Source organism: Zootoca vivipara, chromosome 7, assembly GCF_965207765.1.
Source record: "Zootoca vivipara chromosome 7, rZooViv2.hap1.1, whole genome shotgun sequence".
NCBI classification, from domain to species: Eukaryota; Metazoa; Chordata; class Lepidosauria; order Squamata; family Lacertidae; genus Zootoca; species Zootoca vivipara.
This window is the reverse complement of record NC_142590.1, coordinates 36,533,244-36,549,152: the sequence shown is the minus strand read 5'-3', so window position 1 is coordinate 36,549,152 and position 15,909 is coordinate 36,533,244. Positions and strand designations below refer to the sequence as shown.

The following is a 15,909-nucleotide window of genomic DNA, read 5'->3' as shown; positions in this document are numbered from 1 at the left end:
CTTGAAGGCAATAATGCTTCTGAATACCAGTTGCTGGAAACCACGGGAGGGGAGAGGGCTCTTGTCTTCTTGTCCTGCTTGCAGGTTTCCCACAAGCCTCTGGTTGGCCACTGTGAGAAGAGGATGCTGGATTTATATATATACAGTGGAACCTCGGTTTATGAACACCTCGGTTTATGAATTTTCAGTTTATGAACGCCGCGGACCCATCTGGAACGGATTAATTCACTTTCCATTACTTTTAATGGGAAAGTTCGCTTCAGTTTATGAACGCTTCAGTTTATGAACAAACTTCCGAAACCAATTACACCCATGTTTCAGTTTATGAACGCTTCAGTTTAAGTACTTCGCGGACCCGTCTGGAACGGATTAATCCACTTTTCATTACTTTCAATGGAAAAGTTCGCTTCAATTTATGAACGGTTACTCCGCGGACCCGTCTGGAATGGATTAATCCACTTTCCATTACTTTCAATGGGAAAGTTCGCTTCAGTTTATGAACGCTTCAGTTTATGAACAGACTTCCGGAACCAATTGTGTTCATAAACCGAGGTACCACTGTAGGTTGAAAATAAATCAGTTAAGTTTCATCAATTGTCAGTTAATACCATTGGTTTGAGTGTGTCAAATCTGTGGCAGTAGGTTTGTAAAGGGGTGCCTTTAATTTAGGGCAATGTTAATTGATTTGCAAGCTTTGGGCACTTTTTGAGACTCAAACTTTGCACATTTTAGCCAGCAGAAACTGCTTAATAAAATGCAATATGTCCTACTTTAGGGGATGTATTTTATTAAGCCTGCATGACAAAAATCTTTATAGGAAATTAAGTGTTTGTAAGAAGAACATGTCCCAAATTCAGCTAAACCCAGCCTTTATCCAGGGCTATTTTTTAACATCCATTATGCTGTTATCCTATGTTTTTAACCTCTGGAAAACATCTTTCCTTTGTTCTACAGCTTTGAGGGGAAAACAAAACTATGAACCATACAGGTTCTTTTTCTCTCTCTCCTCCCCCCTTGCCCCCTTCTTAAGAAGAGCCAATGTGGTTTAGATCAAGTTTAAATCTTGGATTCTAGCTATTTAGCAGGGAGATTTGCATCACTTGAACATCAAACCAGACTTCCTACCTTGATGCAGGAAGAAAGATGGAAATCAGCATTATGTAATTACATTTCACGAAAGCAGAAAAGGTGAACCACATGACACAAGGTCTTGACCTAGGCTAGATGTACACAGCAGACTATTGCCACAGTGGTGCTTTCTATTAGTCAAACAATATTTTATCAAGTCCACACCTTTCCTTATCTAATTCAAATAGCCTTGGAATTGAGAGCTGCTTTCTGATGTCTAAAATTAAAGCTCTATTAATAGATAATTCTGATTAAATTTTAAACCAAGGTTCTTTGACTGTATCTAATGACCACGTACAATGTAGGACAAAGAGGCCTTTCTGCGGCCTTGGAATTTTTCCTGTTTGTAGGAACTGTGACTGACGGGGGATGTCAGAGTTCATCTGACTAGAATGCTCTGGGTTCTCTTGCCCTCATTAAAATCTATCCGATAAAATAGTTAACATTCCTGTATCAATCCCCTATTCTTCCAGGAAAATTCTGAATATATTACTGTTAAATGCAAGCTCCCATTAGCCAATTATGCAGGCTACCAATAGATAATTTCATAGACCACTTAAAAGCCTCAGATTCATATTGTTCAGATGGTAAGATGAATGCATTCATTGTGAAGGCACTTGCAGAGTAGCAACACAAGCAGCCAAGTTTCAAAGTACATTTAAAACGTGCCAGCTGTAAACTCGATTCTTAATTTAGCTCTCTGATAAGTTTAAACAAGTTTCTGTGTCAAAACATTTTTGCCACTGAAAACCTCCATATTTCATCCATGCACTGTCTAGGGTCACGCTGCTTTCCAATATCAAGACTAGCTGGGAGCAAAATAACCCAAAGTGGGAGGTTGGGGGAGAATTCCTGGGCAGCAGCAAAGTTAAGTTCTTATTTCTTGCTCAGCCTGCGGGATCAGACCAAAGGCCCATCTAGTCCAGCATTCTGTTGTCAAAGTGGTTGATAGGATGCCCATGGGAAGACCTTAAGCAGAACATGAGTGCAGCTCTGTCCTCCAGACGTCTGTATGACTGGGGACATCTCACGGGGTCATGTGAGAACCAGCCTGTGTCTTCCTTTTTAAAGTTTCCGTGTCATCTTCTCTGGTTCCTTGTCATTGTCTTGGCAAACTGGCAGCTCCTATTTTTCTATTCACTGGCATGGTGCATTGGTGCATACTTAAAACCCGAAAGGACACTCATGTCTCTACAACCACAGAAAATGCCACCAAGAACCTTATAGGTAAAGGTAAAGGGACTCCTGACCATTAGGTCCAGTCGTGACTGACTCTGGGGTTGTGCACTCATCTCGCATTATTGGCCGAGGGAGCCGGCATACAGCTTCCAGGTCATGTGGCCAACATGGCAAAGCCACTTCTGGTGAACCAGAGCAGCACACGGAAATGCCGTTTACCTTCCCGCTGTAGCGGTCCCTATTTATCTACTTGCACTTTGACGTGCTTTTGAACTGCTAGGTTGGCAGGAGCTGGGACCAAGCAACGGGAGCTCACCCCGTCGCAGGGATTCGAACCGCCGACCTTCTGATCAGCAAGCCCTAGGCTCTGTGGTTTAACCCACAGCGCCACCTGCAATCACACAAGCAACCATGCCAACAGAGGGTATACAGATAATAATCCTCCAGCTGGTTTTTTGTTTGTTTTTGCTTTTAATCGTCTTCACACCGCCCCCACTTTGAGCATTCTAACAGATGTGTGTTGTTTTTGTCTAGGCATGCCTGTTGTCCTGGCCCACGAGGTGGAGTCTGTTTTGACGGGCGCTGCTATTCTCGGAGCCTGTGCTTCTAAAGATTTTGCTTCTCTGCAGGTATGTAATCAGAGGAAGTCTGGATGTGAAAGCTTAAACTCTGCACTTTTCTGCTTGGCCTTGCCTACATTAAAATTTAGACGGGGTGGGGAGGAATTGTAGGCTCTGTTCCTCACAAAGCCCAACACTTTCATCCACAGGTCTATTAACTAGCTTGGCCTGATTAGGTTAAATAAGGAGATGGGTCTCAAACAGTTACATTAGATTACTATAACTGGGATAACGGACCTGCAGCAAACTGTCACAGTGTGGAATGTTCCTGTTCAGGACACCAGCCAGCCTATCATGCCCTTTCCATTTCTACTCCATTCCACTCGTCCTCCTCCAAAGGGAAACAGCTTATCATGTTGTGAATGGGTGAATTAAGATAGAATTGGCCCTTTTTGGGTGAGTCTGGCCCTAGGGTATTTGCCCACCCACTCACTTGAATTTGACACTGCTCTAAAAAAATTGTTACAGTAAAGTATGCTATCTAATTAGGCAGATTTCTATATGTGGATATAAAACCCAGGCTTTAACTAAAGCATTAAAACTCCACTGTTGGGTAATTTTGCTGAGGAAGAACTACCTTCGACATCTGGTCTCCATATGGCTGCTTTTCAAAGACTTTGGGAAGCCTTCTTTTTCTTATCCTTATCTCTTGCCACCATATTTGCAACACAAGCAATGTTGTAGCAAAGGGGAATGAAAATGATGTGTCTCTTCACTGATGCACACCCACATGTGCAAAATGCCCAAGGGGGGGACCAAAATCTCTCCTTCCTTAATCTCTGGGTTATCTCTTAGTTTCCGGAGAAGAGAAGAAAATCCTTCCTGAGCAAATGTTTGGCCATATATTATCCTTTTCATTTCTCCAGGCCTTCCCTTCATGGTAATGCCTTCTCATTTATTTTCTAGAAATGCAATAAAACAGACATATTGTGACCTGCATAGCACAATGCAGGTGTCTTGTTGCTCAATAGAAATACTTGCCACACCCAGGATGCTGAACACTTTATTCCGCTCAGCATGTCAAGGATTGGTAGTTATGTTTTATATAATACTTGGTGAACAAAGCGCTTTGCAGCCACATTCCCAAAAATCTTTTCCCAGTTGGTTCTTAAATAAGAGTAGCCTATCCAGTGTTTTGATGACAATAGCTGATAATTTTCAGGTGGAGAATGTGGGCTGAGAGTGAGTTGGAATATGAGCAAAAAAATCCCAGTTCATTTCTCTACAACTGATGACTGATAATGGGCATTAAATGGCCTGAATTGGTGATCATTCCTCTATGGCTTCTTTTACCAGACAGCTGGATGATTGTATACATTTCAGTGGGATCTTCAGAACATAATTGCATGCTCCAACTCCACTATGTTTCTTCAAGACCCATCTGTTGCTGCTGCTTGGCTAAGCAACTCTGGAGGTCTACAATTTCCCTTCTCTTAACTCTTTCCTTGTCATTTTTTCCCTTCAGCTCCTCCCCGCAACCAGTTGCTTTCCTCCAGCTCAGGTCCCAGGTCCATGTCTGTGATAGAAACAGACCTGGATCCATTGCTGGAGGTGGGCAGCATGGAGAGAGTGTTTGTTGGAGGAGGAAAGCAGTAGGTGAGGCTAAAGATTCAAGTGCCATTCTTGTGCCCTTTGCTTATCCACAGGCAGCAGGGTTCTGTGGATGTGCTTCGAAGGCACACTGGAAGCATAGCTGCCAAGTTTTCCCTTTTCTCGCGAGGAAGCCTATTCAGCATAAGGGAAAATCCCTTAAAAAAAGGGATAACTTGGCAGCTATGACTGGAAGTGCGGAAATGAACCTGTAGTTCCACCCTCAGTTTAGCTGCCAAAGAGCCAGCTCCTGCTTTTGCAAAGCGATCCACTACTACAATTTTAATCTGCAGTATACAATTGACAATGTTGAGGGAAAGAACAAGACCCTGTCTTATTTGGCAATAGGCCAGTTTTATTCTTCACCATAACTAACTTTTTTGGACAGAGTTTATATATTTGGGGTTAGGATTATTATTGTTTTATTTTAAAAAACCATGCTGTTTATTTTTCTACTGTGCATTAAATCAGTTCAGTTGCGTTTATGCAACCTAATGGCCAGCTTTCTTTTCATCTTGATTTCCTAAAGCGGACTTTGCTTACTAAGAATTTAGAGAGCTGTGTACAGGGAAGAAGAGATACTGATAGTAATTTACTGGAATCTGTGAACTTGTTGAGACAGAAAATTAGAGGAAGAGAACATGGAGTTTGAGCAAGCTGTTTGTAGATTGGTAGCGTTCCTTCCAAAGGCTGGTGGAAGTACCAGTCCTGCAGTGATGGGCCTTGCCTTCCCCCCTCTCTGTGAACTTTTGGCACATCTCATAATAACAACTTATCTATTAAGTCATTAACTGCAATTCAAAAGAGTTAATTTTAATAATAGCTTTCCCCTCTGGAAAGACGTTTAATGACAATGGCAATTTGGCTAGGCTATAAAGAGGCTCGGATGCTCAGGCAAACAAGTAGCTATTGCGCCGTTGTGCTTCAATATCAGGCAGTGCTATTTGCACAACAGGTCGTGCAGATGGAACGTCCCCTGACAGCTGAGTGAGTGTAAGGACCCCTCCCACGGTGGGTGGCTTTCTGCACTGAATTTTCAGCTTCACCAAGCAAGCTTATGTTTGTTGAAACGCTTCCAATACTGAGACTTTCCTGCAAATTTAACAGCCTTGTTATGAGGATATATGAACCCAAGGCTGCCATTACTTTTCCAGAGTGCCAAGCAGTTCTCCTGATCTGTAGCCACCCCTACTGTTCTTTTCTTTTGTTTGACTGTATACCTTTAAAGAGGGGGGGGGGAGAGGTAGGTGCCATGTTTTAATAGCTGAGTAGACCACATTGGGTGAAGGGACCCAGGTGGCGCTGTGGGTTAAACCACTGAGCCTAGGGCTTGCCGATCTGAAGGTCGGCGGTTCGAATCCCTGTGACGGGGTGAGCTCCCGTTGTTCGATCCCTGCTCCTGCCAACCTAGCAGTTCGAAAGCACGTCAAGTGCAAGTAGATAAATAGGTACTGCTCCAAACGGGGAGGTAAGCAGCATTTCCGTGTGCTGCTCTGGTTCGCCAGAAGCGGCTTTTGTCATGCTGGCCACATGACCCAGAAGCTGTACACCGGCTCCCTCGGCCAATAATGCGAGATGAGCGCCGCAACCCCAGAGTCGTCCGTGACTGGACCTAATGGTGAGGGGTCCCTGACCATTAGACTACATTGGAAGAACCATAGACACAATTTACTTGTGTCTATTGCATCAGTCCAAGTCTCATTCACTCATCTCATAAAAAAAGCAACTAACAATCTCTTATATAAACCAGGATAAATTCCTAAATAGTTGCTGTAATCATCTTGTGTAAGCATAATATTGAAAAAGAAAAGTTAAATTAATCATTTTGTTGGCTTGCTGTTAATGCATCTCTTACTGAAAGTCTCCCAGAGTGTCAAGATGCACAGTATCTTAATTTCTATTTCTTTAATCATGGGGCTGTTGTTGGGCAAAGAAGAGAGAGATGAGCTTCTGAAAAGTTGTGCTGGCAGGCAGAACTAGGTTAAGATGCTCTAATCATCTTGTTTCATTATTTGCCAAAGGAACTGGGCTAAATTCACACTTGCATTGTCAGGTTATAATTTAAAACAGACTTAACTAAGAACCTTTTGGATAAGAACAAGTGCTTTCTTTTTTCCTTAATGCTCTGGATAGATACTCTGGGTTTCTTTTTGCTAATTTGGTCAAAGAAGCAGAAGCCAATCTTTTTACCTACGGACCAAATGGGAATAGTGAATGCACACATCACAAAAAGCAGCCTCAGTATGGATATAGGGACCATTTTCATAGGTAAAGGTAAAGGGACCCCTGACCATTAGGTCCAGTCGTGACCGACTCTGGGGTTGCGCGCTCATCTCGCATTATTGGCCGAGGGAGCCGGCGTGTAGCTTCCAGGTATGACAAAGCCACTTCTGGCAAACCAGAGCAGCACATGGAAACGCCGTTTACCTTCCCGCTGTAGCGGTTCCTATTTATCTAGGAATTTTGCATTTTGACGTGCTTTCGAACTGCTAGGTTGGCAGGAGCTGGGACCAAGCAACGGGAGCTCACCCCGTCACAGGGATTCGAACCGCCGACCTTCTGGTCAGCAAGCCCTAGGCTCAGTGGTTTAACCACAGCGCCACCTGGATATAGGGACCATTTCCATAACTTAGTGCAAAACTCAGGATTTCCTGTGTGAGGCCAGCTCACCTTGTAAGGTAGAACTAGTGCATCCTTCGCTGGCATTTATTTTGATGCGCCTGTTGGTTTCCATATCAAGTTCTTTGTTTTTTTTGGTTTGTCTGGCAGAGAGAACTCTTTTCTAATAATAAAGATGAGAAACATTTCTGACAATGATACTAGATTGTTTCCTATATTCTACCTAGTCCCTATTGTAAAATGGTTTATTCTTCTGGTAGCTCTCATCTTGACATGATATTGAAGGAACCTCTGCTTCTCTAACTGTTCATCGAGAATCAAGATCTCAAAAGTGCTTGGATTCACCGCTGGCAGACTCTTCTTAAATTCCTCAAAAACTGTTACCTTGACAGGGAACTGTAAAGAAGGCGAGGAAGTGGTATTGTCTGTCCTCTTCCCTAAGGGTATCTTAATATAGCTGTTATTTCATTCAGGGCATTTCTTCAAGAAAATAGAAACTCATAACATGACTTGATCTCTAAAAGTGACCCCTCTGCAGTATGGTTGTAATACCTGTCTTGGTACATCCATTGCAAATTCATCTAATTCAATAGCTAAAATCAGCCAACGTAATGACACTTCGCCCATATATATATATATTTATCACACATGTACACACATGAAAAGGTGTGCTTTGGTTCTGTAAGTGTCATAGTGATACGTGCACCAAGCAGATGGAATTTATCTGCCACTCCCCCATTTGTGTATATGCAAATGGACATTTCCTTTCATATAACATTGCAGTTTTAGCCATATATATTTCAGCTCTTGCATCAGTGTTAATGGGGCTCTGTAGGAGTTTTTTTTTTTTTTTAGGTATATGGTATTCCTTTGTGGTGGTATTGGACGAGCAATTCCTTGGCTGCTGGAGCAACTGGCCTGGAGGCGTGATGGGAGGTCCCTACAATTTACAGATTCAGCATGGCTTTAGGATAGCGTGATGTTCTCACAAGCAGGTTCAGATCATTAGCCTCATGTGCCATTGCTGTTTACCTGACATACGATACGGGTTGACATCTGTTGCCCAGCTCTCTCGCTGAGCACTTGCTTTGCTTTACTTACGGCTGTGCTCTGGTAGCACCACCAGGGAAGAAGAAAAAAAAGATATTTTATCCCTGTTCTTCTTGAGCAAATAGCAGTTTGCAGGTCAGCCCTAATTTGTTAGGCTCGGCAACATTCTGTCATGCTGGTTTCTCCCCTAAGCAAATGAATCGGGTGAAATTTAAAGAAGCCTGCCGACAGGTCCCCCAGCTCGAAAGCGTTTCCATCAAAAGGCTATGTCATCTATGTTAGGTGCTGTCATGCACTTGATGTATTACCAGATTGGTACGTGCTGTACAGTAGCGTTTTGTTAGTTGTTGCGCTGCATGATTTGTAGCCATTTTATACCTATAGCAATTAATAGATAAAAAACTTTTCTAAGCAAAAGCTGCGGACTGTAACTGTGGGTCACAGTTGTCCCGGACTATAAAGTGCAGTGCAACAGTAATCAGTGCCTATAAAGAAGAATTAATTGCATTCACTTCAGCTTGGGCCTCACCCCCCCCCCCAATACGCATAATTGCCACGGGGATAGTTGGAGAGGAGCTAACCCTGCTTTCCCTGCATGCTGTGAAATGTGTGTGGCAATTAGTCCCATTTATGTGAAAGGGACCTTTTCTCTAAGCCTAATTATTGTATGTGTGTGGTCAGTTTTCAGGAGGTGGAAACCAGGGAGGGAGGGAGGGACTAAGCCTACACTGCCATTCTTGCATGCTGCAAACCTGCACATAATCCCCACGTGGCACATTTACAGCCAGATTTCTACCTTTTCCTGTAGCCCGATTCAGCTGTAATAGTAAGCTATGGTTTAGTGGTTTAGTGGCACAAGCTTTGGGTTTGTGTGCTCCCCACTCCTCTGGCACAGTTATATGGCAAACAGAAGCATCTGCTTCCATTGTAAAACAGAAGCACCAGCCCAGTTTGCACATAATAAACTGAAGATGGGGTGTTTCCTCCTGGATTATACAGGCCTGGTTCACTTTGCTGTTTCAGGTTAGACAGAGTCCCTTAAGGTTAAGAAGTGATTTGAGGTTCCCATATCTGTCTTTTGTTGCCAAGAAGGAGAGGGGAGAAGCCCCACATTTACCCACCGGGCACTCAGGAGTTAATGTGTAGAACGCAGCCGAGAAATGATGAGAGGCATTAGGTTTGGATTTCATGCATTGTAATATATAAACCAATAGCCAATGGAAGGACCAACTTCATTTTACTCTGTTAAGTTTGTTAAAGTTAATTTTATCATTACTTTTATCAAGTTAAGTTTATCATTACAAACATAAACAAACACACACATATATAACTTAATACTGCCATTTGTCAGGGCAGTGGTGGTAGGTTCTGACTGCTTCTGCTTCAGTTTAAGGCACCATTTTAAGCATTAGAGGAGACACATGAGGAAAGGTGAAGGAGTTCAGCCCACTGTCCCCAGAGGCGCTGGCATTAAAAAGTAGTTTTAGTTTTTTAAAGGAAAGCACTCCTGCCTACGAACCTCTAGTGCCAGGTTGGGTTCCCACCAGCCAAAATTGCCACTCCCTGTTTTGTTTTTGTTGCCCCCCCCCCCCTGTTTTTTGCAGTGAAGGGACAACTTCAAGTTTCAGAGGTAAACTTAGAGGGTTTTTTATTTTATTTTACCAGCTCTACTTCTATGCTAATCAGAGTTTATCACCACACTCAAACTCTGAAGAACTTTGGTTAGTTTAAATTGAGGTTGGTGAGCAAGTCGGGATCACAAACCTTGGTTTGAACCTGGCTTTCTTAAACTAAATTTAAACAGAGTTTCCCTGAGTTTGTACATGGTGAGTTTAAATGTGCAAGTGGAAGTTTCCGGTTTCCATTTTGTCAATGTGCCCAAGGTGAGGGGGGAGCGCTCGTGCCTTGAGGGTTGCTTCTTGTAAACACCGTACAAAGCCATTGACTAGCATTATGTCTGAAAAGCAACTGTGTGATAAAAGTTGTTTGGTGCTGCCCACAGTCTCAGGAATATGGTAAACCAAACCAGTGGAGACTATTGAAAGTCTTCAAAGTAGATGGTTAAATGTGCAACTCTCATAAAAATGGTATCATTGAAATTAAGTTTTTGGTATTGGCGATTGGAGTTAAGCCTGACTTATCTGCTTGTTATTTCTGGGGTGTTTGGGTTTGTTTGTTTTTAAGGCAGGCAGATTTTTGAATTTATTACTTACCATTTAATAGGTAAAGTTTTTTTAAAAAACGCACACACACAATTTATTACCGATACTTACCATTTATAGTTATGGACTGAGCAAGCTATAAAATCATTGGAAAATACTACAGATATCCATTTACTGCATTTTTAAAAATATGTAAGGGTTCAGTAGAGGTTGGAGAACATCCTGCCATTATTGTTATTTAACAATGCCAGCCCTATGCCAGCTATCTGCTCAGTATTCTGCAAGCCGTAATGGAGGCACATCAATTCCAAGTATATTTTGTTTTATTTGAGCTTAGCTTAGATTTTTTTTTTAAAAAATGTATTTTAATCTTTCCTGGTTTTGGGACAAGGCCCTCTTGGACTTGGACTCAGATGTAGCAACAAGATGCTGACGAACCAAGTAGCAAAAAACAACAACACATTGCAGTCCTAAGCACATTTACTTAAAAGTCATGCTCACTGCTGCAACAAAACATAACTTTATAAGCAGAGACACTTTAGGTTTTCAGCCTTACTGCTGGTTATATGATGAGTAGGGCACTTGGTTCAGCCTGAATCAGAGGTATGTGGGCCACCATTGTTATAAAAGCACTCTGAGAGAATTCCCATGCACTTGCAAAAGTCCACCTGTCAGACAAAGCCAAGCGCCTTTTCCCAAATGTTCTAGCTCTATGGAGCAACATTTCAAAGAAAGTACCTCCCTCATGCATATCTGTAACACAGTGAGGACTGAATGCATTCATGCCCGGTGCCTCCATTTGCTCTTCCTCTCCTTGACCCTAATGCTTTATTTCTTCACTATTCATCCTGCCTGTGTGGTGTTGTTAAACCCCATGCAAAGTAACTAGTACGCCAATCTAACTAGCGCGGTGCCCTTTGAAATCACATTCTATGTTTGCTGCAGGGAAAACAAGTGTGACAGCCGTGTTTCCTGCAGAAATCACACCCACGAGCCCATGTCTGAGAACAGTGACTAGACCAGGGGACATGGGATGCTTAAAGATAAATGTCTACAAACCTGTATGACAACCACAGTCAGTGGTTTGCTGCAGAAGGAAACACTGTTGTAAAAAATAATTTTTATTTGATTTTACAAATATAAAAATATAACAACACAACCACACACCAACAGTTAAAGATTCCTCTGAATCTCTGGACTTCCCACCTTCCCCTCCATGGGTCCTATTGTTAAACCTTTTCTACTGCATCTTTTTCAATAGTCCGTGTTTTATATTACTCCATTACCTCCATAGTACTTGCTACAATTACAAGTGTTATTGCAATCCTGCTAATGTTTTCTTCTGAGTGGTCTCCAATATAAATTATAAATTCCCCCCATTCCTTGTTGAAGTTTTGGTTCTTCTTGGTTCCTGAGCTTTCCGGTCAATTTTGCCATTTTGGCATCGTCCAACCAACAGTTTAATTTGCCATTCTTCTTTGGTAGGGACTTTATCTTCTTTCCATCTTTAACACTGCCATTTACCATAGAGGTAGGCAGAGCCACTGATTCCACATAGCCTGTTTAGAAAGGGGTGTTGGGATAAAATAGTTCAAGCATCCTGTTTATGACAGAGGTATGCCTGTAAATCTCCCCATAAAGGGGAGAGTAGAGTTACTGTTTAGACAAAGTATATAAATCAGTGAAGACCATTGGTCCAGAACACACCACTTTCCATAATTAGATCAAAATATAATATGTATTCCAATAATATGTTATCACAATATTAAAACAATTGCATGTTTAAAGTATTGTGGGATTAATTGAAGTTATCCAAAATTTGTAAAGTATTGTAAAGTATTGGGATTTATTCTGTATAGAGGCATAATTCCTCCTGAAATACGTTACAGTGAGAACCATTTTTTCAACTTCCGAGAAAATAGTGCAATTATAAAAGTGAGGGTAGGGCAGGATAGCGAATGTTGTTGTCGTTTTATAACTTCTCCAAGTTAGCTGCCTCTTTTTCAGAGAGTGCCTTCCTTAATTATGTGTGCTGTATTACAGGCAAATTGAATAGTCTGGCCGCCCTCCCCTCTAGCTAAGCTGAAGGGGAACTTCGAGACATATGCTAGAGAGTTGGAAACTCAATCCACCACATTAATTCCCCATCTGGGATTTGAACTCTTGCAATGCCAGTGCAGGAGATCAGAGTGTTCTGTAAGGAAACACAGGCATGTAGAGTCACTGTGCTAGCTGTCTGAAATGCCTGGGTGTTTTGTTTGTTTTTTATGATTATTTTTTTCAAAGGACACGTCTGGAGGATTTGACACCAGCAATCCGAACCACCAGGACATACTTCGGCAAGCCTTCCTCGTAAGGATGTTTGCTACCCCGCACGTACAATTTCTGCTCTTTATCTAGGAAGGTGGTGGTGACAGTCAGGCTGCAGTTCTAAGCATCCATACACAGAAACATGCCGTACTGAAATCACTGAGGCTTCCCTTGGCAGAAACATGAATGGCTTAGGAGCACACGATTCTGTAACCAGTGGCGAACGGTGCCGCTTGGCTGCCTGGGGCAGCACCCCTTGGGGGCGGGGCGTTGCTCTGCAGCGCGCATGCGTCCTGATGCATGCATTGTGACGTCACGGCGCGCAATGCGCGCACCAGGATAAACAGTGCATGCGCAGTCCGTCCAGACTGGCACTGCTGTCCCGCGGCAACCTTACAATCCGCTGAGCAAGCAGCAACTTGTAAGGCTGCCATGCATGAATAGCGTGTGTAAGGCTACCCGTCCATGCTGCTTTTTGCACGCGGCAGCCTTATGAGTTGCCGCTCATAAGGTTGTCGCGGGAGCAGCAGTGTCAGCCCAGATGGACTATGCATGTCCACACATGCGCAGTCCGTCCAGGTTGGTGCTGCTGCTCTGCTCGGCCGGCGCACTCTGCTTCTTCCTGCTCTTTTTTTATTATTTTTATTTTTTAAATATTTTTATTGAAAATTTTTATAACATAGAAACATAACAAATTAGCTCAACAAAACATCCAAAACATCAATAAACCAAAACCAAAAAGAAAACAAAAACACATCAATACAAACAAAAAACACATACATCATCTTATATCATCTTTTTAACTCATTGTCCCTTTTGCTTCCCCAACTCCCCTCTATCTGATTTTCATTTTAGATACATCTGTAACAGTTTCTATTTCATTACTTTTAATTTTCATCATCCTGTATTTTCCTTAATTCCTCTTAATCCCATCCTTTTATTTGTATCTCAATTTTCCTACTTTATAATCTCCTCTTTTCTCCCTATTGCCTTAACTTCTGTATTTCCCTAGATGTTCAGACTTTCAACTCTCAAAAATAATTCCCTAAATATAATTTGAATTTTCTCCAATCTTCCTCCATTCTTTCATCTGCTTGATCTCGGAGTCTTCCTGTCAATTCTGCCAGTTCCATAAAGTCCAACATTTTCATTTGCCATTCCTGTAGAGAGGGCAGTTCCTCTTTTTTCCAATATTTCGCAATTAAAATCCTCGCAGCTGTGGTGGCATACATAAACAAGTTAACATCTTTTTGGGGGATTTCTTCCCCCACTATTCCAAGTAAAAAGGCCTCTGGTTTTTTCAAAAATGTATTTTTGTATATCTTTTTCATTTCGTTATAAATCATTTCCCAGAAGCCTTTTATCTTAGGGCATGTCCACCACATATGATAGAATGAGCCTACTTCCTCTTTACATTTCCAGCATTTGTTATCACCTTTATGATACATTTTCGCTAATTTTACCGGAGTCAAATACCATCTGTACATCATTTTCATTAAATTCTCTTTCAGCACAGTGCATGCCGTAAATTTCATACCCTTCTTCCACAGTTTTTCCCAATCTAACATCATAACATTATGGCCCAAATCTTTGGCCCAATCAATCATAACCGATTTTGTTTGCTCATCTTTCAAATGCCACTCTAACAGTAAATTGTACATTCTGGACAAATTCTTGCTATTTGCCTCTATTAATTCTGTTTCTAATTTTGATTTTTCTGTTTGGAATCCTATTTTTTTATCTATTTTGAATGCTTCATTTATCTGTACATACTGGAACCAGTCACTTAACTTGTCCTTCAATTGTTCATATGGCTTTAACTTAAATTGATTTTCCACCTCAATCAAAATGTCTTTGTACTTCAGCCTATTCTCTGCTTCTTCCTGCTCGGGCGGAAGCCAGGGACTGGCCCGCCCCTCGCTTCTGCCTGAGCAGGAAGAAGCAGAGTGCGCTACGGAGCAGGTTGCCGGGCGGCAGCAGCAGTGGCAAACCACGAGCATGTTGCAAAGAGGAGGTGAGGGGTGGGCCAGGGAGGTGCGTCAGCGGCCGCTGCTGACATCCCTCTCTGGCTCGCCCCTCACTTCCGCCCGAGCAGGAAGAAGCAGAGTGCGCTACGGAGCAGGTTGCCGGCACAACATCGGGGCGTCTCCGCGATGGCGGTCACACCGCGGTGGCCGTCGGTGGAGGGTGCGGAGGGGCTGGGGGCGCTGCCCCCGTCTGAGTGCTGTCTGGGGCGCCCTGCCCCCATTACCCCTCCCTTGCTACGTGCCTGTCTGTAACAGGTTAAAGCTAAGCTGGCATGGATCAGGTCAGGAGGCCATTGGGAGTACTGCAAATTTCCAATAAAAAGAGACAGAAAATGGCAGACAACCTGGCACACTCATACTCAGCTGATTCAAAATTTGTGCGCATTGCTCTGAGATGCACTACTGGGTTACTAGTAGCTCAGCACATGAACTGTCTCCATTAATATGTATTGGATGTGAGGTGGTTTAGACTCCTGTCATCATTTGATGCCATAACCATCTAATGATGGCCATACATGTGTGAACTTGCCTATACTTGATATTTTAAGCCTTGCCTCCTCCCAAATGAAACTATCCAGACATAGAAATCAGCATAATAACCCCTGCTCTATGCCCCCGCGCACCTAAAAGCAGGTACAGGGTCACACAAGACAGGGCCTTTTGAGTTTGGCACCTAGACTTTGAAATTCCTCTGAAGAAGTCTGCTTAGCCCCCTCAGCGCTCATTTCTTCCCCTACGAATTTCTATGGCTGTTTTTCACCGGCTCTTATTTCAGTGTGGTTTCCCCCCCCTTCAAATAATAGCTAGTTATTATTTCTGCTTATGTGAAGTCTGTCTTATTCAGTTGCTTCTCAGTAAGAACAGCATGAACCACAAATCCAGAATCTCAGTGAAGAGAGATGTGGTTTCTTCTGCTAGTCAGCAGACCAGATGAGAGATCTGTATATGGTAGTAGATCACCCACTTGGTGAGACAGACCTATCTATGGGATTGTTTTGAGTATAGATGACTTTTGGTTTGTTATTAGTTTATTTTATACAATTAATACAAAATGAAGCATATGTATCAAAATATTACAAGAGAGAGAAGAAATAGCCCACAAAATTTACAATATATTACTTATTACAAAGATAATTATATATAATAAACTGCATAATAAAAAGAGTGGGCAATACAAATGGTATCTAGCTTATTAGTTTTCCTGTTACAAACTTACCCTAATAA

The 15,909-nt window shown here is 42.4% G+C and overlaps 1 protein-coding gene across 8 annotated transcripts in view; it reads left to right on the top strand.

The window, feature by feature from the left end:
* The window catches only part of FGGY (FGGY carbohydrate kinase domain containing), a 153,444-nt gene that overhangs the window by 113,409 nt on the left and 24,126 nt on the right, over positions 1-15,909 (top strand). For 4 of the 8 annotated variants that reach the window (XM_035124273.3, XM_035124274.3, XM_060276863.2 and 1 more), the window contains 2 exons: positions 2,842-2,936; positions 12,635-12,700. In XM_035124273.3, coding sequence (XP_034980164.2) covers positions 2,842-2,936; positions 12,635-12,700 — 161 coding nt within the window. The remainder of the gene's footprint in view (positions 1-2,841; positions 2,937-12,634; positions 12,701-15,909) is intronic. The other 4 variants (XM_088673966.1, XM_035124277.3, XM_088673968.1 and 1 more) reach the window with 1 other exon arrangement.